The 22,542-nt window shown below is 42.6% G+C and overlaps 1 protein-coding gene across 10 annotated transcripts in view; it reads right to left on the bottom strand.

Moving 5' to 3' along the window:
* The window catches only part of KIF13A (kinesin family member 13A), a 202,790-nt gene that overhangs the window by 63,799 nt on the left and 116,449 nt on the right, over window positions 1-22,542 (bottom strand). For all 10 annotated transcript variants that reach the window (XM_027525256.1, XM_027525247.1, XM_027525249.1 and 7 more), the window contains exons 5-11: window positions 21,404-21,496; window positions 20,208-20,388; window positions 17,529-17,616; window positions 15,464-15,598; window positions 14,451-14,563; window positions 719-830; window positions 124-336 (exon numbers count right to left, since the gene is read on the bottom strand). In XM_027525256.1, coding sequence (XP_027381057.1) covers window positions 124-336; window positions 719-830; window positions 14,451-14,563; window positions 15,464-15,598; window positions 17,529-17,616; window positions 20,208-20,388; window positions 21,404-21,496 — 935 coding nt within the window. The remainder of the gene's footprint in view (window positions 1-123; window positions 337-718; window positions 831-14,450; window positions 14,564-15,463; window positions 15,599-17,528; window positions 17,617-20,207; window positions 20,389-21,403; window positions 21,497-22,542) is intronic.

Below are 22,542 nucleotides of genomic sequence, written 5' to 3'. Positions count from 1 at the left end.
TGCTCATCGGCTCAGCACTGCTGAAGGACATGAGGGGAGCTGAACTGCGAGCGAGCTCATCTTCAACACTCAGATACCAGGAGCCAGGGAGCCGGATCACAGGGAGTGCTGGGCTCACCATACCTCAGCCTGTGAGAGCTGCTCCCTCAGTTTCTCCACCTCTTCCCGCAGTTCCCGGATGACCTTCGCGTTGGGATCCTCATTCACGACGGCATGGTTAACGATCCTTTTGGCCCGATCTGCGTATCTCAGCGTGGAGAGGGTCTCTTCGTAGTTGTCTGCTGCTGGGCTAATGGTGGCGATCATGGAGGTCTGGCTGTTGCCCCCCAGATTGTCCTGCAACATATTTCAAATAGCATCTTAGAAACAGGGCCTGTTCCAGGCACAACGCAAGAGGGAAGTGGCAAATGTGTGCAGATGACCTTCTCTGTGAAAAGAACCTGATGTGGAAACGGGCTTGTATTTCACAAAAAATTTTGTGACAAGAGAACGGTGATCTCTCTCTATTCACATCAAAGCACAATGCCTGTCAAACAGCCTTACAATGGAAAAATGGCAATGGGAATGAGTCTTTGTCCTTGCGTGTTTAGGGATCATAGTAACACTACTGTCAGAAGTTCGCTGTGTTGTCTTTGGTTAGCTTTGCACACATCTCTCAGCTGTCACCACTGAAACAGCCAATTTCTAGTTGGAAAAGAACACGAGAGCAATAAATTACCTTAAGCAGCCAAGTGAGGACTGAGTCGCGATAAGGCACAAATTTGTTTTTACCCTTGCCAGCTGCCTGGTCAGCCAGCGATGAGATAACCAACCCCAAGGTTGTAAGTGATCTGCCAAGAGAAAAAGAAAAAAATTAGTTTTATGGAGAATTTATTTTGTTTATATAATAATCCTTCCAGGTACTAAGTATAAAATTATGCAAAACAGTAAGTCCTTAAAGTTGATCTCATCAAGTCTTCATTCGTGGAGAAGCTGAGAAAATGAAAAACAAAAAGTAACTCCTTTAGTTTAAAAGAATGAATTTAGAATCCCTGTAGAATCTATTTTGTTCAAGAGACAGGAGTTGTGAAACATTTCAGAACCTGGAAACATACATTTAAAAGATTCCTCAAGAGAATTATAATTTACTCTGAATATTATGTTTAAAGTCTCAACCATCTGCTCTTTTGAGTCTAACCAGGACTACTCTGGCCTCTGATTTTCTAGGAGTAACCACGTAACTTGTAAAGCATACTTCCATCACAGGTTACAAGGTATATCCTGTTCATCTGCTTAAAGCTGGCAAGCTTTTTTCAATGTGGAGTTACCACAGTTTAACAAAAACAAAGAACCACCCAAACAGAATCCTGGAAGCCTTCCCAGGCCTACTGAGTCACAACCAGTTAAAGGTATCTCCAGGCGATTCACGTGCACATTAAATTTTGAGAAGCGCTGGCTGAACAATACCCAAAGTGATACATACATTCAGCTGCCAGACCTATGAGTCTCAAAATGGTGCTGGGACCAGCAGCATAACATGACCTGAGACCTTGTTAGAAACACACTATCTCCAGACCCATGCAGACTGAGTCAGGAAACTGAGCTTCAACAAGCCTTCCAGAAGATTCTAATGCAAGTAGAGTCTGAGAACCACTGGTGTAGGCTAATGAACTTCCCTTGGTGGAAGTGAAAGTGTTAGTCACTCAGTTGTGTCCAACTCTGTGACCCCATGGACTGTAGCCCACCATGCTCCTCTATCCATGGGCTTCTCCAGGCAAGAATACTGGATTGGGTTGCTGTGCCCTCCTCCAGGGGATCTTCCTGACCCAGGGCTCAAACCCACCTCTCTTATGTCTCCTGCATTGGCAGGCAGGTTCTCTACCACCTGCGCCACCTGGGAACCTCCACTGGTGGTTAATACATATTCTCTGTACTTGGAAAAAAGATCACCATGGAAACAACAGATTGTGGTGTTGAAGAATGAAGGACAGCCTCATATCATAGTTAAGTATTAACTGTTCTTTTAAAAGAAATCAACTGGACTCCAAGTTTAGCAGCCAGAAAAGATCAGTCTCAGGACATCTCTCGGGACTGCTAGGAAGGTAACATGATACCACAAAGACAAAAGGTTTTGTAAATGATGAAAAAATTAAATGCTATTACTTATTTATAAAAACCAGGAAGATCAGCAGGCGACTAGAGGTTAGCAAGTGAACGACAACACAGCTTTCTTCCTAACGTTAACAGTAGATTTCCATTAAATAAGCTGAAGGGAGTAAAACTGTATTTCCCACAAAATAACATTCCCCAAAGGTGAGTCACTGGAGAAGTCACTGAAATACAAAGCAATGCAGAAAATGAGCCAGAATTTTAATAACTAACAGCCGTTACTGCTAAGTGACATAAAGATGTACATCATAATTGACAAATTTAACAGTTAAACAAATCCACCCCAAGAGAAACAAAAACATATGTCCATACAAAAACTTGCATAAGAATTTCATAGCAGTGATAGTCACAACAGCCAAAAGTGTGGAACCAGCTCAAATGTCCACTGAATAATGAAGGGAAGAATAAAATGCGATATGTCCTTGCAGTGGAGTAGTATTCAGCTGTATGAGAGGAATGACGTTCTGACACGTGCGATAACATGAAGAACCTTGAAAATGTAAGAGAAAGAAGCCAAACAAAAAAAGCCACTGTCCTGGGTTATACAGTGCTCCCCACCATCCAATTCATGTCCAGCAGAGCCTCAGGTGTGTCCTCTTTTGAAAATAAGGTCCTTGCATAGTTATTGGGTTAGCCAGAAAGTTCATTCAATTAGTGACTACGTTGTTAAATAAAGTTCTTGGTGAAAATGTCTTTTACTTTTCTTAAAGCTGAATGAGGAACTTCCCTAGTAGTACAGTGGATGAGAATCTGCCTGCCAATGCAGGGGACATGGGTTCAATCCCTGGTCCAGGAAGGGAGGTCCCCAACCAATGGCTAATAATTTTAAGAAAGAAAAATGTGCATGACCTATATGAAATAGAGGAAAAAAGAGTTCAATATAAGGCAAAAACATGTTTCTGGCTAGATAAAGAATATAGGGCATTTTTCACATTTTGCAACTATTGAAATGGAATTCTCATTTGGAAGCAATCCTTTGGACTATCCTGATTTTTAATACCCAAATGCAGCAGAAATTACTTTAATTCATACCATCCATAAAGAGCTCAGTGACTCAAGAGTCAATATCAGCAACTCTGAGGTTAACAGTGGTCCTACAGCTCTATATAACTGAACAAGTTTATATATAAGCTCTATATAACTATACAAGCCAACAAAGGTCCATCTAGTTAAAGTTATGATTTTTTCCAGTAGTCATGTATGGATGTGAGAGTTGGACTATAAAGAAAGCTGAGCGCCGAAGAATTGATGCTTTTGAACTGTGGTGTTGGAGAAGACTCTTGAGAGTCCCTTGGACTGCAAGGAGATCCAACCAGTCCATCCTAAAGGAGATCAGTCCTGAATATTCATTAGAAGGACTGATGCTGAAGCTGAAACTCCAATACTTTGGCCACCTGATGCGAAGAACTGACTCATTGGAAAAGACCCTGATGCTGGGAAAGATGGAAGGCAGGAGGCAAAGGGGATGACAGAGGATGAGATAATTGGATGGGATCACCGACTCAATGGACGTGAGTTTGAGCAAACTTTGGCAGTTGATGATGGACAGGGAAGCCTGGCGTGCTACAATCCATGAGGTCGAAAAGAGTCGGACACAACTGAGCAACTGAACTGACAGCTCTATATAACTTGCTCAGTTAGAGAAGCTTATCACTCACAGAGGCCACACTCTTTACCTAATAGTGCGGACATCCTCAAAACAAGAACTTAATCTAAACCTATTATGCTCTCCTTGGAACAAAAAGAAATAAGCTGCAGAGTGAGTGGGACTCAGTGATGACTGAGAGGTCACCAGATCACCAGTGACAAGGGGTCCGTGCCAACACTCCCTACCAAGTCTCACCTAGAAGCAGTGATCTAGGGGCTTCTAGAATCCTAAACACCATTTGAAAGTTCAATGTCTGAAAGTTGAACACCAGGCTTATATATTTTAATGGGAATTTTACTTCCAGGGATCTTAAAATATAACAAAATCACTAATTATGGATCCTGGTAGTTCTGTCGTCTTAACCTGGAGGCAAATGAACAGCTCACAGATATCAGAATGGGTGGGAGTTCCTTGGTCAATTTTAGGGGCTGAAAAGGAATCTTTCTAATTCTAGCAGATCACTGTTCCTTTTCTGAACTTGCTGGAGGTACAGATGGTGTGTGTGCGTGCGTGCTTAATTGCTTCAGTCATATCTGATCCTGTGCTACCCCATGGACTACAGTCCGCCAGGCTCCTCTGTCCATGGGATTCTCCAGGCAAGAATACTGGAGTGGGTTCCCATTCCCTCCCGCAGGGGATCATCCTGCCCCAGGGACTGAACCGGCATCTCTTATGTCTCCTGCATTGAGTGGCGGATTCTTTACCACTAGTGCCACCTGGGAAGCCTGGAGATAGTGAGGAAGCTCCTAATCGGTAAATCTCTCACCATAAATTCTTGGCCATGGTGCTGGGGAGGAGAAGGGAGAGGGGCTGGCTGAGAACAAGGAAGACTTAAGCCAGGAGATGACATCTATAAACAACTATCTATAAAAAGGGAGAATTCGGGACCAAAAAGAAAGTAAATAAAACTTAGGTGGATCAAAAGCAAAATAAAGTAACTCACTGAAAAAAAATTGTCATATTCCAACTTTTTTTTTTTGCTTTTCTTTTGTCTAGTCAAAGCTATGGTTTTTCCAGTAGTCATGTATGGATGTGAGAGTTGGACTATAAAGAAAGCCGAGTGCTGAAGAACTGATGCTCTTGAACTGTGGTGTTGGAGAAGAGTTTTGAGAGTCCCTTGGACTGCAAGGAGATCCAACCAGTCCATCCTAAAGGAAATCAGTCCTGAATATTCATTGGAAGGACTGATGCTGAAGCTGAAACTCCAGTACTTTAGCCACCTGATGCAAAGAACTGACTCATTGGAAAAGACCCTGATGCTGGGAAAGACTGAAGGCGGGAGAAGAAGGGGATGACAGAGGACGAGATGGTTGAATGGCATCACCGACTCAACGGACAAGAGTTTGAGCAAGCTCTGGAAGCTGGTGATGGACAGGGAAGCCTGGCATGCTGCAGTCCATGGGGTCGCAAAGAGTTGGGCACGACTGAGCGACCGAACTGAACTGATACCTTCCTTAAACCTAGTTCCCTTGAAACTCTAACCATCAGATTCCTTCCCATAGGAGTAGATATGATGTGACGTGAGTTACCTGTATTGTCTAGGATGGATTTCAAATTTATTTTACCATGTTTCCAGTTACTTTTTTCTAAGATCCTAAGTGTAGTACTTATGAAAGTTTATCAGAGCCAGGTGTGTATTTCTCTTTCTATAGATTGTGACCACCTCAGGAGCAGAGATGACTGTGCCTTGCTTAAAACATGCACGCATTCAATATTTGCCAAATTACAGGGAATCTAGAATACACAGAAGAACAGAACATGAACCTCTTTCTACAAAGGACTAATTCAATGATGGTTTTGGTACACACTGTGGCTATTGGCCCAATACTCATTTTCCCTTTTCTCACTTGCTAATGGACACTTGAATATGCTGGGAAGCACACGTCAAGCTAAGAACTCTACAGAGTCCTCTGCAGCTTGGAGAAGCCATGAAACACAGTTCTGGCCAATGAGATGCAGAGAGGGAGACATTTGTGGGAGGGGCTTCTAAGCAAGTTATGGTTCTCTGGATAAAAAAGCACATATTCAGCTTATAGAAGCTAGAGGTCCTTCCCCATCTTGTTTGGAACAAAGATGTGGATATGATGCCTAAAATAGTAGAGCTGCCTTGGGGTCAGGAGAACCACATGAACACACACTAAGGTTAGTACAGCTGTGTGCCTGATGGCATTTCTCAGGTGCTGGACCAACCTCTGGACTTCTTTTTAAGTAAGAAGGATGAACTTGTCACTTGGTTGTCACTGGAGTGGTTTCAGTTGCCTGCTGCTGCTAAGTCGCTTCAGTCATGTCCGATTCTGTGCAACCCCATAGATGGCAGCCTACCAGGCTCCTCTGTCCCTGGGATTCTCCAGGCAAGAATACTGGAGTGGGTTGCCATTTCCTTCTCCAATGCGTGAAAAATGAAGTCACTCAGTCATCTCCAACTCTTAGCGACCCCATGGACTGTAGCCCACCAGGCTCCTCTGTCCCTGGGATTCTCCAGGCAAGAGTACTGGAGTGGGGTGCCATTTCCTTCTCCTTCTGTTGCTGACAGCAGAAGGCAATCCTTGGCTTTTACAGAATCAGTTGAAAGGTGATCAAGTTAGTGGCACTGAGTTTAGCACTCCTCCCCAAAAAGTCCCCCCTCCTTACGGGAAAGGAGAAATGCAAAATGTGGCAAATTACAGGGAAAGGACAGCACCGCCATATGACAGGACAGGAAAGAAAACAGTGATATCTACAGTATAGGCCTCACTTCCACTCACCGCTGTTATCCAGTGACTGATTAAATCATTAAATCCAATGTTCACCCAATGAGTGTCATTCCCAGTCTCATTTCCATTCCAATGATTGTGCTGTAATTCAAAAGCCTGTCCTAACATTTCCAAAAACAGGTTCTTTTGTACATCTGTTCTGGACACATTAAAATGTTATACCTAGAATTCTGACATCAAGTAAAATCAAGAATGAGAGAGTTATATGAGATTCATTGCAGGTTCTCAGAGCGTTTAGCACTGGGAATCTCCAAAGGAAGATTTGTTGTTGTTTTTTAAATATTTAAAAAATTTATTTATTTATTTATTTACTTTTGGCTGTGCTGGGTCTTCACTGCTGGTCGGGCTCTTCTCTAGTTTCGGAGAGTGGGAGCTACCCTCTAACTGTGGCATGTGGGCTTCTCATTACCGCGGCTTCTCCTGTTGTGGAGTACGGGCTCCAGGGAGGGTGAGCTCAGTAGCTGTGGCTCACTCAAGAGCTTAGTTGCCCCACAGCATATGGGATCTTCTAAGACAAAGGAGCAAACTCATGTCTCCTGCATCGGCAGGCAGATTCTTTACCACAGAGCCACCAGGGAAGCCCTGAAATATTTTTTAATTTATTTGGCCATGCTGAGTCTTAACTGTGGCATGTGGGATCTTCAGTTGCAGCATGTGGGATCTAGTTCCCTGACCAGGGGTCGAACCCGTGCCCCCCGCATTGGGAACATAGAGTATTAGCCACTGGACCACCAGGGAAGTCCCTCTGAAGGAAGGTTTTATGAGTAATCTTTCTCCAAATTATTTATCTAGGGGTCATTTTCTCCCTAGAGCCACCTGAGGAACTAGTATTTCACAAGAATTCTTTGAGAGAGCCTAAAGGGACAATGACACATTGCCCCAAAGATGTGGCTGCTACCTTCCCAGGAGCAGATTTTTGCTGTGTCGTTTATGGGTCTCTTTGTGTTAAGATATGTGGATATCTTTCTTCACATACGGGGACCATTCAAGGTACAAGTGGTAAATTAACAAGTACCACCACCTGCCCTTGAATAATGGACAGAAGACAGGCCACTTTTACTCTTCCAAGATACAAGCTCATGTCGAGTTATGCAGACAAAACCCACTGACATGAGGCTTCCGAGAAGAAATCAACAAGCGTCGTGGAGGGTACTCAAGAAGAAAAAAAGGAGGACGGGGTCACATGAAACATTAGAAATACTGTACTTAAAATTTATGACAATATAAATTATAAGACAGAATCCTAGGGATAACATATATTAATATCCCTCGAACAAGTATTCAGTAGAACCCATTTTTTAGAAATGTCTGGTATATACTCTATTAACTGCAGTAACTGAAATAGAAAAAAGGCTGGGAAAGATACTCATGAGATGAATACTATTGGCATTTAAAGGTTGGCTGTTGCTGGGGATCTTTGGTGACATCCCTTGGGGTATGAGAGTGTCCCATGATATACGTGAATTCTCAGAGAAGCTGAACCAGCCAGGCTCCAGCAACAGGGAAAGACTTCGTCCTTCCACCCTCAGTAAAAGGGCGAACAGCAGACGGAGTCCCAGGTGTGTCCTCTGCGAAGACGGTCTCCAGACGACCCCTCCTCCCCAGCCCTGAACAGGCCACGGTGGAGCAGCCACACAGTGCCTTGGCGCTCCACGTGAAGGAATAACGTGCGCTGTTAAGCTCTTAAGAGCTTAAGGAGAGATGGAGCTCTTAAATCCACAGCCCATTAAGCAGACACTAATGTCTGTGTGAAGTCCCCGCCAGGTCTGCTTAAGAGGATTATTTGTGTTTCATCCAAAGAAACCCCAATAGGCGGCCGAGAGAAAGCTCAGGAAACATGTCAGAGAGTTCCTTCATTTTAGCCCTCCACTGGGCACTGACGTTAAGGCTTAGAAAGCCATTTGTGGAACTAATGGGCAGCAGTTTTGATACATGATTTATTTTCGTTACTAGGACACACTTACAGAGTCCTACGGGTAGGCCTGTTCTAAGTGGGCGACAAGTCGTCACTAATTGAATCCCCACAACAGCCCTAATCAGAGTGTTTTCTCATCCACATTTTACAGGTGAGGAAACTGAGGCACAAAAGGGTCACACCCTTAGTTTCTGTAACTAAGAAACTCCCGTGTCTCCTCTGGGAAGCCTCCCAAATCTTCCAGCTGTGTTGTCATTCATGACCCCACCACACCTTGTGTGTAAGTTTTATGCACTTAATGTATTAATATCACTCCCTCCTCCTCCTCCACTCTGCCACCAAAGATCTCCTTCCCCACCAGACCTTGAACTTCCCGAGGCCAGGGTCTCATCTTAGTCACCCCTTTCTTCTTATCCTCAAACAGTGTTTGACACTTATTTGCTAGACGGAGCAAAACAGTACAGGTCCATTTATCTCTTATCTGATAGCCTTAGGGCCACGTTTGTTTAGAAATTCAGAATGTTTTTGGATTTTAGGAAGTTCAATGCATACACTTTTACATATGACCACCAGGGGGATCTGGGACAGCAGCCCACAGTAAAATCCATGAACATTTCTACAGCTAAACATATGAATGGCCACATTAAATAAGTAAATAAAGACCATATGTGAAGATAAAGACCTCATCCGAATTCAGATGAGGGTTCACCAACAAGTGAACTACAAAGGAAACAGGAAAAGCATTTGGCTTTCAGAGCACTTTGGCTTCCCTGGTGGCGCAGATGGTAGTCTGCCTGCAGTGGGAGAGACTGGGGTTCGATCCCTGGGTCAGGAAGATCCCCTGGAGAAGGACATGGCAATCTACTGCAGTATTCTTCCCTGGAGAATTCCATGGACAGAGGAGCCTGGTGGGCTACAGTCCATGGGGTCACAAACAGTCAGACACGACTGAGTGACTTCACTATGGATTTTGGAACTGCAGGTAAAGGCCTGTGGGCCCCTCTTTCTATGAAGATCTCTAAGACAGCTGTGCAGACCTCATGGCAAGGTCATACTGTGAGATGTCCCATTAAACCGGTGACCATGTGGAGAGCTGGAGGACACCTGGTAGAGACCTGGATCCGTGGTGGGCGCCTGGCATACACGGACCCACTCAGGGACCCGAGAGAGACAGGTGGGGGGTGAAAACAGCCCTGGACTGAGCTTCAAGGGAAAGGGTTCAGACGCAGCTCCACTCCCTTCGAGCCAGTTATTTTAGGAAAAGCACAAGACCAACTTGGCAGATACCCACGGGCTGGTAAATGTGTCTTAAAAAAAAAACAGTTTCATGCTTCAGTGCTGGGGGATGTAGCACTTCTAATGTGCCTTTTGGTTTTTCAGATAAAGTATTAATAACTTACTGTATCTCAACCTATGTGTTCCTCTTCGAGAGCAGTGATGATGCTATAACAAATAATCACAGGGGTAGTGGCTCAAAACCACACAAATCGTCTTATAGTTCTGAAGGCTGGAAGTCCAGAATGGGTTTCTCTGGGCTAAAGGTTTCCTTGCCTTTTCCAGCTTCCATGGGTGCCCCCATCTCTTGGCTCATGGCCCCTCCCTCCATCCGCATGTGAGCAGTGAGCTATGAGGTTTTTCTCACCCCATGTCACTCTGACACTGGTTCTCTGACCTCCTTTCACTTGTAAGGAGCTCTGTGATTACAACAGATCCACTCATCTCACATGCTAGCAAAGTAATGCTGAAAATTCTCCAAGCCAGGCTTCAACAGTATGTGTACGGAGAACTTCCAGATGTTCAAGCTGGACTTAGAAAAGGCAGGGGAACCAGAGATCAAATTGCCAACATCTGTTGGTTCATCGAAAAAGCAAGAGAGTTACAGAAAAACATATACTTCTTCTTCACTGACTATGCTAAAGCCTTTGACTGTGTGGATCATAACAAATTGTGGAAAATTCTTAAAGACATGGGAATACCAGACCACCTTACTTGCCTCCTGGGAAATCTGTATGCAGGTCAAGAAGCAACAGTTAGAACCAGATACGGAACAACGGACTGGTTCCAAATTGGGAAAAGCAGTATGTCAAGGCTGTACATTGTCACCCTGCTTATTTAACTTACATGGAGAGTACATCATGTGAAATGCTGGGCTGGATGAAGCACAAGCTGGAATCAAGATTTCTGGGAGAAATATCAATAACCTCAGATATGCAGATAACACCACCCTTATGGCAGAAAGGGAAGAAGAACTAAAGAGCCTCTTGATGAAAGTGAAAGAGAAGAGTGAAATGGCTGGCTTAAAACTCAACATTAAAAAAACTAAGATCATGGCATCTGGTCCCATCACTTCATGGCAAATAGGTGGGGAAGCAATGGAAACAGTGAGAGATTTATTTTCTTGGGCTTCAAAATCACTGCAGATGATGACCGCAGCCATGAAATTAAAAGATGCTTGCTCCTTGAAAGAACAGCTATGACCAACCTAGACAGCATATTCAAAAGCAGAGACATTACTTTGCCAACATAGGTCCGTCTAGTCAAAGCCATGCATTTTTCAGTAGTCATGTATGAATGCGAGAGCTGGACCATAAAGAAAGCTGAGCACTGAAAAGGTGCTTTTGAACTGTGGTGTTGGAGAAGACTCTTGAGAGTCCCTTGGACTGCAAGGAGATCCCACCAGTCAATCCTAAAGGAAATAAACCCTGAATATTCATTGGAAGGACTGATGCTGAAGCTGAAGCTCTAGTACTCTGGCCACCTGCTGCTAAGAATTGACTCAGTGGAAAAGACCCTGATGCTGGGAAAGATTGAAGCGGGGAGAAGGGGATGACAGAGGATGAGATGGTTGGATGGAATCAATGACTCAATGGACCTGATTTTGAGCAAGCTCTGGGAGTAGGTGATGGACAGGGAGGCCTGGTGTGCTGCAGTCCATGGGGTCACAAAGAGTCGGACAGAGCTGAGCAACTGAACTGAACTGCACTGAACTGACCCAAATAATCTTCTCATTGCAACATCTTTAACTTAATGACACCTGCAAAATCCCTTTGTGAGGTAATGTATGCACGGTTTTGGGAATTAGGACTTGGATGTATTTGGGGGGCAAGGAGGCAATATTCTGTCAACAGCAAAGTTCCTCTTGCATCCCAACATCTAATGTTCCAGACACATAGTAGAGGCCTACTCAGCTTTTATTCATATTATATAAATGTATATTTCCAACCATGAGTTTCCTCATCTTTAAACAGAGATATAAATACATATAATGAACCTCACATGAAATAATGCATATGAAAGTGTCCACAAACTAAAAAGAACCCTAAAAATGTAGGTATCTCACAGACTAGTAGTAAGGAATACATACATCCATTTGTGAAAGAGCCACATAAAGAAAGACAGCAGGATGCTAAGAGAAATCCATTCAATTTATTAAGTCATAATGGAAAAGAGCTAGTAGCTGGAATATCTAAATCATGTTATGTGTGGCCTTGAGGTAGTCCAGTTTGAGACACTATACAATTTAGTGTCCAAATTGGGGGTGGGGGGGGGCACTATTAATATTTCCTCTGGGACAAATATATCAATCAGGACTCTTCCAGGCCAACACAACACTTGGGCAGCTGAGTGTGTGAGCCTTGGCTCTGGAGCCAAATTAGCTACAACCAAGTCTAAGATCCACGCTTGGAGCCCTGTGACCTTCGATGTATTACTTAACAGCTCTCTGCCTTGGTTTCCTCGTCTGTAAAATGGTGACATGAGGCTCAGGTGAATTATTACATACAGAGTACACAGTACAGTGCCTAGAATCCAGTAAGAGGTCAATGGAGTTGGTGATCCTTACTCGTCAAGGCCAGCCGTACTCTAAGTTTCCACGAATTCAGAGAACTCTCAGCGTGTTTCCCCAGGCGCAGCCACGGGCAAAGAGCTGGCGTGGCTGAGCGCCAGTAAACAAACCTCCAGGCGGGGTGACAATCTTTTCTTTGGTGCCTGCTTCCTCACACCCCCATCTCTGTTTCTCCATCCTGGTGCCTGCTCTCATTTCTTTATTTTTTTCTGTATTTTTAAAACTTTTAATTTTATATTGGAGTATAGCCGATGAACAATGCTGTGAGAGTTTCAGGTGGAGAGCAAAGGGACTCAGCCACACCTACACCCGTATCCATTCTTCCCTAAGCTCCCCTCCCATCCAGGCTGGCACAGAACACTGAGCAGAGTTCCCTGTCTTGCACCTTTTTTAGAATGCAGAGCTGTATGCCAGTCTGGGCTCCTACAATGCTTTGTCATGCAGCAGAGCAAAATCCTTTGTTATCAGAGCAAGAGACAGAATGACTGGGAGTTGGCCCCCTCAAGCAGCAGCCTGTGCAGTGAGCACAGCTACGTCCATTTGATAGAGGGGGTGATATTTCACCACTACTTTTGCAAACTTCTGTGAGATTATAATGTGTTAGTGCCATTTTGCAATGCAAGCTGCACAAAGATGTTCCTGAATCTATTACCTCTTGTCGCCTTCTGTCCTAAACAAAACCTCAAGTTATTTCTTTTTCATTAATTTTTTCTTGGAGTATAGCTGCTTTACAATGTCGTGCCAGTATCTGCTGTACGGCAAAGTGAATCAGCTACACGGTATACATATAAACCCCAACTTATTATGTCTCAAAAGAAACATACAAGTACAAACCATGTTTCTTTCTCCTGAACCTGAAATAATGATTATGCTGTTTACACAAGCTATAAAAATAATAGCTAGAGCCATTAATATTTCTTCAGTGCATACTATGTGTCAGGCTTGTTCTAAGCACATTCCGGGCATTTAATCCCCAACAACTCAATGAAGCAGATACTGTTATTGTCCTCATTATACAGATGAGAAAAATGAAGCACACAGAGGTACATTCACTCGCCCAGGATACATATGTGTCTAGTAAGTGGAGGAGAGGCAGGAATGAACCCAGGCAGTCCTGCTCAAGTACACACCCCTAAAAGGGCAAACTCCGCTCCCTCTCATGCTGGGGAAGACAGACGTCTCTGGCTTATCAGGGGCATCCTTGGGTAGCACGTCCCAAAGAACCAGTCCACCTTCCGATGCAGGGGACGTGGGTTCGATCCCTGGCCGGGGGAACTAAGATGCTACATGCTACAACTAAGACCAATGCAAACAAATAAATAATTAAAAAAAAATAAAAAGCAAATCCTTCATCTGCGCCTTTGCTGTATCTTCCAGGTGGAAAACCTTCACCTCCTTGTCCACTGGGCCAGCTCCTACACACCTTGTACCCCTCCGCTCTCCTTCAGCCTTCACCACATCCCTGGGCACGCTACAGGCACTCAAGCCAACTAATGAGATTTCAGGATGGCAGTTACTCTATAACTGTTACTTTTGGGGGGAAGTTATTGTTTTTGTTGTTTAGTTGCTAAGTCGTGTCCAACTCTTTTGGAATCCCACGGACTGTAGCCCACCAGGTTCCTCTGTCCATGGGATTTCCCAGGCAAGAATACTGGAGTGGGTTGCCATTTCCTTCTTCAGGGGATTTTCCCAATCCAGGGATTGAACCTGCATCTCCTGCATTGGCAGGTGGATTCTTTTACCACTGAGCCACCAAGAGAAGACAAGTATTAGCCTTATGAAGGGATTTGAAGTAGATTTTCTCTTTAGAATAAGCTCCTAGAGTTAGATCTAAGATATGATTTGATATAAAACTGTGACTTGCATTGACCTAAGAGAAATTACATTATACAATGATATTCTGAGCGTTTGTATGGACAATGTTGGAGCCCGGCTGCCTCGTGCTGTTTCACTTAAATAAACCTCATGCATCTCAACAGAGGCAGGCTGATGTTTTTCTTTAACCCAGTTCAGTAAAGCTACACACTCTGAATCACCTGTGATCAGAGCCATCTGACCCCTGATAAGGGGACCAGTTGCCCAGACACACAGGAAGCTGGTGGGATGCTGGGGTTTACCGTGGGAATCGCACAGGCCCCTTACTTGTTAATGTTGCTGCCTTCTTTCAGGCGCTCTCCCGCAGCTCCAGTTTTAGACACTCTCTCGCTGCCCGCCAGGTCCACCAAGCTCACCTTGCTCACCTTCTCCCCTGAGTTCTAGTTGTGGGAGACGAGAGAGAAACAACAGACACACGTGAGTGCAGAAACCACACAGACACCTGTGTAGATGTCAGCACCACCACTGAAGCCATCTTGCTTTAAGGAGGCAAACTTGAGAAGATCTTAAATGGTAAGAAGAGTTCTTTGGACTAGCAGCTTTAGGGTAAAAATTAAAGTTGGTGTGGCAGCCTGGGATTCTGTTCTATAGCTGGATAGCAAGTGCATTGGCCTTTTCAGAATATATTCAGAAAGCTTTTATGCGTCTATGAGTACATTCCAAGACGTGAGGATTCCTGCACATTCAGGTCAAATATCTCACTTTTTTTTTTAAAGGCTATCTTTAGGCTGAATGTCGTGGTTTCCTCTTTCATATTCTTTAATGACTGTGAGGTAAACCCAGCTGTTTCTAGGGGAATTTCACTATGGAAAGATACATATTAAAGTGGTATGGTGAAAGCATCATGTCTTTAGAGAGTTTATACAAGGATTCCAGATTTTTAACCTTATATATAAAGTTGTTGCTTTGTTTAGTCGCTGAGTCTGACCCTTTTGCGACCCCATGGACTACAGCCCACCAGGCTCCTCTGTCCATGGGATTTCCCAGGCAAGAATACTCGAGTGGGTTGCCATTTCTTTCTCCAGGACCTCCTCGACCCAGGGATCGAACCCACATCTCCTGCATTGGCAGGTGGGTTCCTTACCAAAGAGCCATCAGGGAAGCCCTACATATATAAAGTAAGACCTAACAAATTACATGATGTAAGCAGAGTAGCTGCTCTAGTAACCAGAAGAGCTGGCTTAACGTTCTTGGGAACCGAATCCAACCATGGAGCAGTTCACCCAGGCAGATACTGTGAGTCCCTTCACCGTCACCCAAAGTTCTACCCGATGGCTCACCCCAGACTGCAGGTCGTACAGCGTCTGCGTGATGACGATGTTGAACACTGCATGGGAGCGGCTGCTTTCTTCATTCATGTTGGTCGCAGCTACCGTCCGAGATTTGTTTCCCTCAGACATCAATGACTCAATGTCCTAGAGGCAGGCACAAGAAAAATATTATGAGCGAAAAGCCCCTCAGAACAGCGTCCTGCCCACCCGTGGATGTACTCATTATGATGCATTCCATCACGACCCTTGCATGTAAACCTCCCACCTCTCTTCCACAGAGCCCAGCTCAAACTCCCACTCCCTCAGCGCTTTCTAGTGGATGAAATGTTTCACCCATTCCTTCCAAACCGCAACTGTCTTCTTCTCTGTTGAGTACCTATTTTTCCCTCTGCAAGTTCCTGAGGAGAAAAGAGCTAACATTTACTGTGCTCAGATACTCAATAGCAATGATGACTTTATTTTATTCTGACTCTCTCGCACAGCTCTCTCCTGTATGATTAGTAACCTCCCTTCTCCAACAAGGGGCTTCCCTGGTGGTTCAGATGGTAAAGAATCTGCCTGCAATGCAGGAGTCTTGGGTTCAGTCCCTGGGTTGGGAAGATCCCTTAGAGAAGGGAACGGCAACCCACTCCAGTATTCTTGCCTGGAGAATCTCATGATCAGAGGAGGCTGGCGGGCTACAGTCCATGGGGCTGCAAGCAGCTGGACATGACTGCATGACTAACATTTTCACTCAGTGAATTTCCAATGCCATGGCTCTCCCGGGACAGGGAATTTTCCTTATTCAACTCTATACAACTTGCTTGAGAACACCCGGAACCTAGGACTCTTAAACAATGTTTGACGAATATTACAAAAGAAGTATTTACCTGATTATACACATAGGACACTGAAGTTCATGGAAGTCAAATAACTCTTCCCACATCTAATAAGAGGCGGTTGTTTGCTTTTTAGTTGCTAAGTCATGTCTGACTCTTTTGTGATCCTATGGACTGTAGCCCACCAGGCTTCTCAGTCCATACGATTTCCCAGGTAAGAATACTGGAGTGGGTTGCCATTTCCTTCTCCAGGGGATCTTCCTGACCCAGGGATGGAACCCACATCTTCTGCTTGGCAGGCGGATCCTTTACCACTGAGCCACTTGGAGAGCCCAATAAGAGGCAGAACTGGATACAAATCACGGATGTCCCAGCTCTTACTAATAAGTGACAGGAGGAAACGGTCACTGCCCCCAGTGACGCTGAGCCAGGCACCTAAGCAAAGGGCTGACTTTGCACTTTCCCGCCAGAGGCGTCTTTGTTGATTTCCGGATCTCACTGATGACGGAGTGATAACTGCCCTTTATTTCTGATTTAAGCAGTACTAAAACTATCTACATTTAAATGGCTGAAGAGAGTTACCTCGTAGATTAATTTTAGTTCTACTGAGTCTGAAGTGATGTAGGGACAATTAACACAGAGATGGTGCTTCTAAGTAGATGGATGTGTTTACTCATTTATTTATCGGCATTCTTTGGTAACAGATAGTGCTTTCTTTTATGGGATTCCCAAAGCAATGACAATAAAAATACAGACAAAATATCAAGCCAATATGTGAGAAAGCACAGAAGTCAAGAAGTAGGAAAAAGAAACAGATCAGTCAACAGAGGGAGATCAATTCAGAAAAACAGAAGAATCAGAAGAGTGAAAAGTAATGCAAACTACGATTGGAGACACTGTCAAAGAGAAAGGGTTGAAATAACTACCAAATAGTGTTTACATCTGTCCAGAAGGACATCACTGGCAACCTCAGGGAGAAGAGTTTCAATAGAGTGTTATTCATGAAAATATTCAGCAACCTCAGGATGCTGGGCCTCCTGGCAACACTGCAAACCCTTCAAAACCAAGCGGCTTGAAGAGACTGTGATTAAAAGCCTTTATTTTCTGTTTGGGGTGGTTGATACTGGGTTTCTGAGACCATGAATTGTAATAATATGCTATAAAGCATTCACATAAAAATATATTGAACATGATCTATACACTTCAATTTACTGTCAGCTTTTAATGTCTTTTTTTTTTTTTTTAATGACACTTACCTCAAAACTAGTGACAGCCAGTTGGGATAAACCATCTACATATGGTCCCAAAACTTTATGCTCTCGAACTTTAAGAGACTGTCTACTCCTTCAAGAGAAAAGAAAAAGGAATGAATGAATCATACCCAACCTGCAGCTTTTCTCTCTAAAAAAAAGTACTTGCAAAAGTACTCAGAAATTAAGATTGCAATTTCAAAAGAATTTTTCTTTTAATGATCAAAAACTATTCTAAAAGCTACTTTACTTGGATTAGCAAAACAGCATGCCTTATGAGGAGTGTCTTTTATACTCTGATTTCTATTTAAAGTAACATACTATTTTAAAAATTCTATCTCTACTCCCAAACTAAACAACCAGCACACAGAATACTAGGTTAGCCTGACTTGTTTTAGTAGATGAACTTTAATTTCACAGGGAGTGGGGAGAGGGGAGCAAAGCAAAGAACAAACAGAAATGAATTTAACCTTCAGGCTGTTTTATAAGTAAGCATATTCTCAATAAGTAATGTCTCACAGTTTTAAGCAAGAATTGAACAATATTAAAATGTTTTGCTTTTAAGTTACCCTTTCATATTAGGAGCATTGATTTATGCTGATCTGTGCTGACCATTTTATACAAAAAGTGATGTTACAGGATAGCAGTTGTTTGTAGTTACTGATATTTATCCTATATTGAGAACTGGCTCTGCTGGTCAAGATTTAGGACTCTTGAATTTTTAAATGGCAAACCTGGTTTGGGACCCACTTGAAGAGCTTATCAATAGACAACTGAGATGAAAAGTAAAACTATATAATATATTTTATGGCCATATTGCATTATGTCACATATTTCATGGCATCAGATACTGATCACTTTTTCAAATCAAGAGTCAATGCCTAGCATCACTCAAGTGTGGAAAGAAGAAACTGACAATGAGCACATCCCTAAATCTAGGCCTTGCTCCCTAAAAATTTCTCAATCTTAATCTCACAACTCCATAAAGCAGGTTTTACTAACTTTATTTTAAGCTTGAAGAATGCAATATGACAATGAGCAATTCTGTTGTATTCAAAACAAGGGCAGACCAAGTGCACAATTTCAAGAGAGCCGCCTAGCTGCCCATGCCTCCAGAACCTGGCTCACTCTGTTCGCATAATCAGAGATCATCGCTATTCGTGGGCAAGAAAAAGTAAATCAAGCACAATATTAAGTCCTTCTGATGGTGTCTAACATTTGGGATTCTTGTACACCACTGGGGGGAGTGTAAATTGGTACAACTATTTTGGGGAACAGTTTTGCAAAACCAAGGCTGAAGGTTCCACAGCTTGTGACCCACAATTCCACTCCTGGATGCATTCCCTAGAAACTCCTGCATTTGCACACCAGGAGGAATGTACAGGAATGCTCAGAGAAGGACAGTTGTGGTAAAAAATGGAAACCACAGGAACAAGAGGAGATAGAATAAATAAATTATGGTATCTCATACAATGGAATACCAAAGAGCAGTAAAAATTAATGAATTACTACTTCATACATCAGAACAAACAAATCATTGAGGGGGAACGTAGCAAGTCATCAAAAGACACATGTATTATGAAGCCATGTACAGGTAAAAACTGTGCAAAATTATGCATAGACTCTTAAAGAGAAGGAAGATAATGAGCAACATAAAAACATTCCATTTATTAAGCCAAATGGTAAGCAGAACAGTCATTTATTATTCTTTATATCTTACATGTATTATAAATGTTCTTTCATATGCACTACACAGTTATTAGCTAAAAGTAAAAACATTTCTGATGACTGGGTCACTTCCTTGCCATCCATAATTTTTATCTTATACCTCTGATTATACCCTTGATTATACAGCTGCTGAATGCATTTTTAAAATACTTTTAATAACATGAGAAAGCATTCATCATATTATATAAAAAATTCAGGCTACTGAATTGTATTCAGAGAAGAACCTCAACACACACACTACATACCTACTCCATAGATCTGAGACACCAAAATGCATAAAGTGTTAACAGCAGTTATTTTTGAGTGATGGGATTATAGGCCATTTTTATTTCTTCTTACACTTTACCTACTTTCTAAATTTTATATATATTATTCTTAAATCAATAAAAATTTTAATTAAAAGGTAAATGGCCCTTTCCTTCCTCTATGAATCAAACTCATCTGGTTTTTATCACCTAGCTTTTAAAAAATACAGATGCCTGGGTTTCCTCCTGGGTCTACTGAATCATCAGCCCTAAGGGAGGGGCTCAGGCCAGTATTGCATTAAAAAGCCTCCGAGTGATCCCAATGTACATTCCCAGAAGAGAATGGCTTGTCTAGGCCAGGTCGCTCAAAACCTTCAACCGCTTTACCTCCAATTAGAGCAGATGGAAAGACCACTGTGTCATTCTTAACTCAACAAATAAATATGACTAAACCATATTGGCAAAAATACCAAAACAGTATCAACAGTCATCTAAATGGCATAGGTAAGCAACTTTATACATGAGCGTAGGATAAACTATGAATCCTGGGTATACCGACAGGCTTTAAGAAGCTGATGATCTCTCAGTAAACGAACTGAAACGGGAGTGGTGACCGAGGGCTTCAAACACATAAATTCACTTGCAACTTTAACTTCAGGATCATTTAGAACTACTACCCCCATTACAAGGTTCATGTCAACCACTAACTTACCCTTTGGGGTCTAACAGGTCCCGGACTTTCTCATTATAAATTTCCATATAGGATACTTCCACTTTAAATGTCTGTGACTCATTCTGCTCCAGAGAGATCCTTTGAAATAAAGCACAGCAGAGCCTTGGGATGAGGCCTCGCTGCTCAGCATTGCCCATCATGGAGAAGGATTTTCCTGAGCCTGAAGAAAGGTGAGCAGAAAGAGAGGAGGATGGAAGAGGAGGCGACGTGTAACGCTTCAAACATACAAGTGTGTCCTACACATCGGCCAAGGTCACACAGCAGAAGCAGACAATCTGGCCCCCAGAGCCAGGCCCTCGGACACCAGAGTTACTATTCTTTCTATTACGCTCCTGACTGCCAGTCTGACTTTTACTGTGAGACCCGGAGGGTACCTCCTTTACAGATGGATGCGTACTAATGGAAGCACTACCAATATGTAATCCTTAAAAGTCTATATAGTAAAAAGGAACTACAGTATAGTAGAGGGAACTCTGTTTGAGATTATGTAACAGCCTAAACATGTATAACAATCATTTGGCTGGACACCTGAAACTAACACTGTTAATCAACTATACTCCAATATATGACAGAAAGTTTTTAAAAAGTGCATAAATAGTCAACTATACATCAAGTAACATTAACATATTTGACCCACAAAATATTTCACACTTTTGAAAGTGCTTTGCTATATATTCTCCTTGATGTCCCCATGACATGACAATACACAGTATTGTTATCATTTAATTAACTTATTCCAACTTTATAGTTGAAATAATGGGTGGCTCACAGTGTAATTTCTGAACTACTAGTCTAGTTTTGTTTAATAACCTATCATCACTTCTATATCCTGGTGAAGTCCTCCGTATAGGATGATAGATACTAAGAGTTTTTCTACAGTTTTTCACTATAACATTTGTACTAAGAAACTGGTAATTATTTTCCTAGCTCAAATACAGGTTAAAACTATAATTTAGGAAAATGACACTTAATAGTTTGAAACTAGCATGCTAACACTTAAATTACTTCATTCCACAACTGTTGAACCTTCAAAAAGATTACTTTTGATCATTTAATTCAGCTAAACCTGTGAAGTCAGAAGCATTTTCCTACAGCTTCCCAAAGTGTTTTCTATTTCTATGTTTTAAGAAATGCACATTTAATATCACTGACTGTAAAGAAAAGCAGCTACTTACCTGTCTGTCCATATGCAAAAATGCAAGCATTATACCCCTGAAAGGCTTTTTCAAGAATTCCTTCCCCAAGGCACTTGAAAACCACTTCTTGACCTAAAAAAACAAAAATAAAAAGACTGATTTTTCTTGACATATTTGTGTTAGTAACTGAGCCCCCGTCACTAATAACATGCTCTCAATCCAAAAAAGATGTTGAGTGTATTACATACCTACTATGTGCAGGGCTGTGGATTGAGAGCATAATGAATGCAATTTTATTATTTATTCTTCTACACCATAACCCAGTACCTGGGACAATTTATCATTCTACCCGCTGCTTCCCTCTAAGACATTTCTCTTAAGTTTCCTATCCATTGTCTGTGGGTCATATGGAAGCATCATTTGAATTTGGTTTAGTTCCTTTTCCTGAGTTAGTATGAAAGTGTCATTCAATATAAACTGCCTTGTCTCCCCACCTGGATTCTGAGCTTCTGATGAGCAGGAACCATGTCGCCCACATCTCGGTATGTGTGTGCCCCTCTGCACCTAGAGTGGTGCTAAGTACATGCCACGTGCTGAGAAACCGTTCATCGCTGGTAGAGGGGGTGTGCTGAGCACAGATAACCCACATGTGTTCCCATGGGGGTTAGGGAACAAGTTCTCATCTGTGAGTCTTTCTACAGCTCACTGCGACTCCTAGGGGTGTTCTGTCGTGGACTATTTATGTCACGTAGTGCCCAGGTGAAGAGTAAAGGTGTGAAAATCTTTTTAAAACATTTAATGAGGCATTTACCGCCTTTTAAAATTGATGTCTTTCTAACATGCAATCCCCACCATCAAGAGAATTAAAGTGATTTTCTCCTTCCTCTATGCAGAAATTACTGGTTGAAGTACCTCTTTCCTCTACTGGAGCCCCTGACTGATGTCAGTCCATAATCTGTTTATCTCTGTAATCCTAGTGCCTAGTATGAAATGCTTAATAAATGTTTGTCCAGAGAATTAGTCAGTTTAATCTTTTTATCCAAATGACAATTCCTTTTACATTTGGAAATAATGCAATATAACATAAGCTCTTGAGTGTATGTTTTTCTTTCATGCATCTGATTTTAGCAGTTTCATTGTGTTATGACATATCACAGCTGCAGAATGGGACTCAAATT

The sequence above is a fragment of the Bos indicus x Bos taurus genome, chromosome 23, assembly GCF_003369695.1.
Source record: "Bos indicus x Bos taurus breed Angus x Brahman F1 hybrid chromosome 23, Bos_hybrid_MaternalHap_v2.0, whole genome shotgun sequence".
Taxonomy (NCBI): Eukaryota; Metazoa; Chordata; class Mammalia; order Artiodactyla; family Bovidae; genus Bos; species Bos indicus x Bos taurus.
Note: the sequence above shows the minus strand (reverse complement) of the source record. Positions and strands in the feature narration are given on the sequence as shown.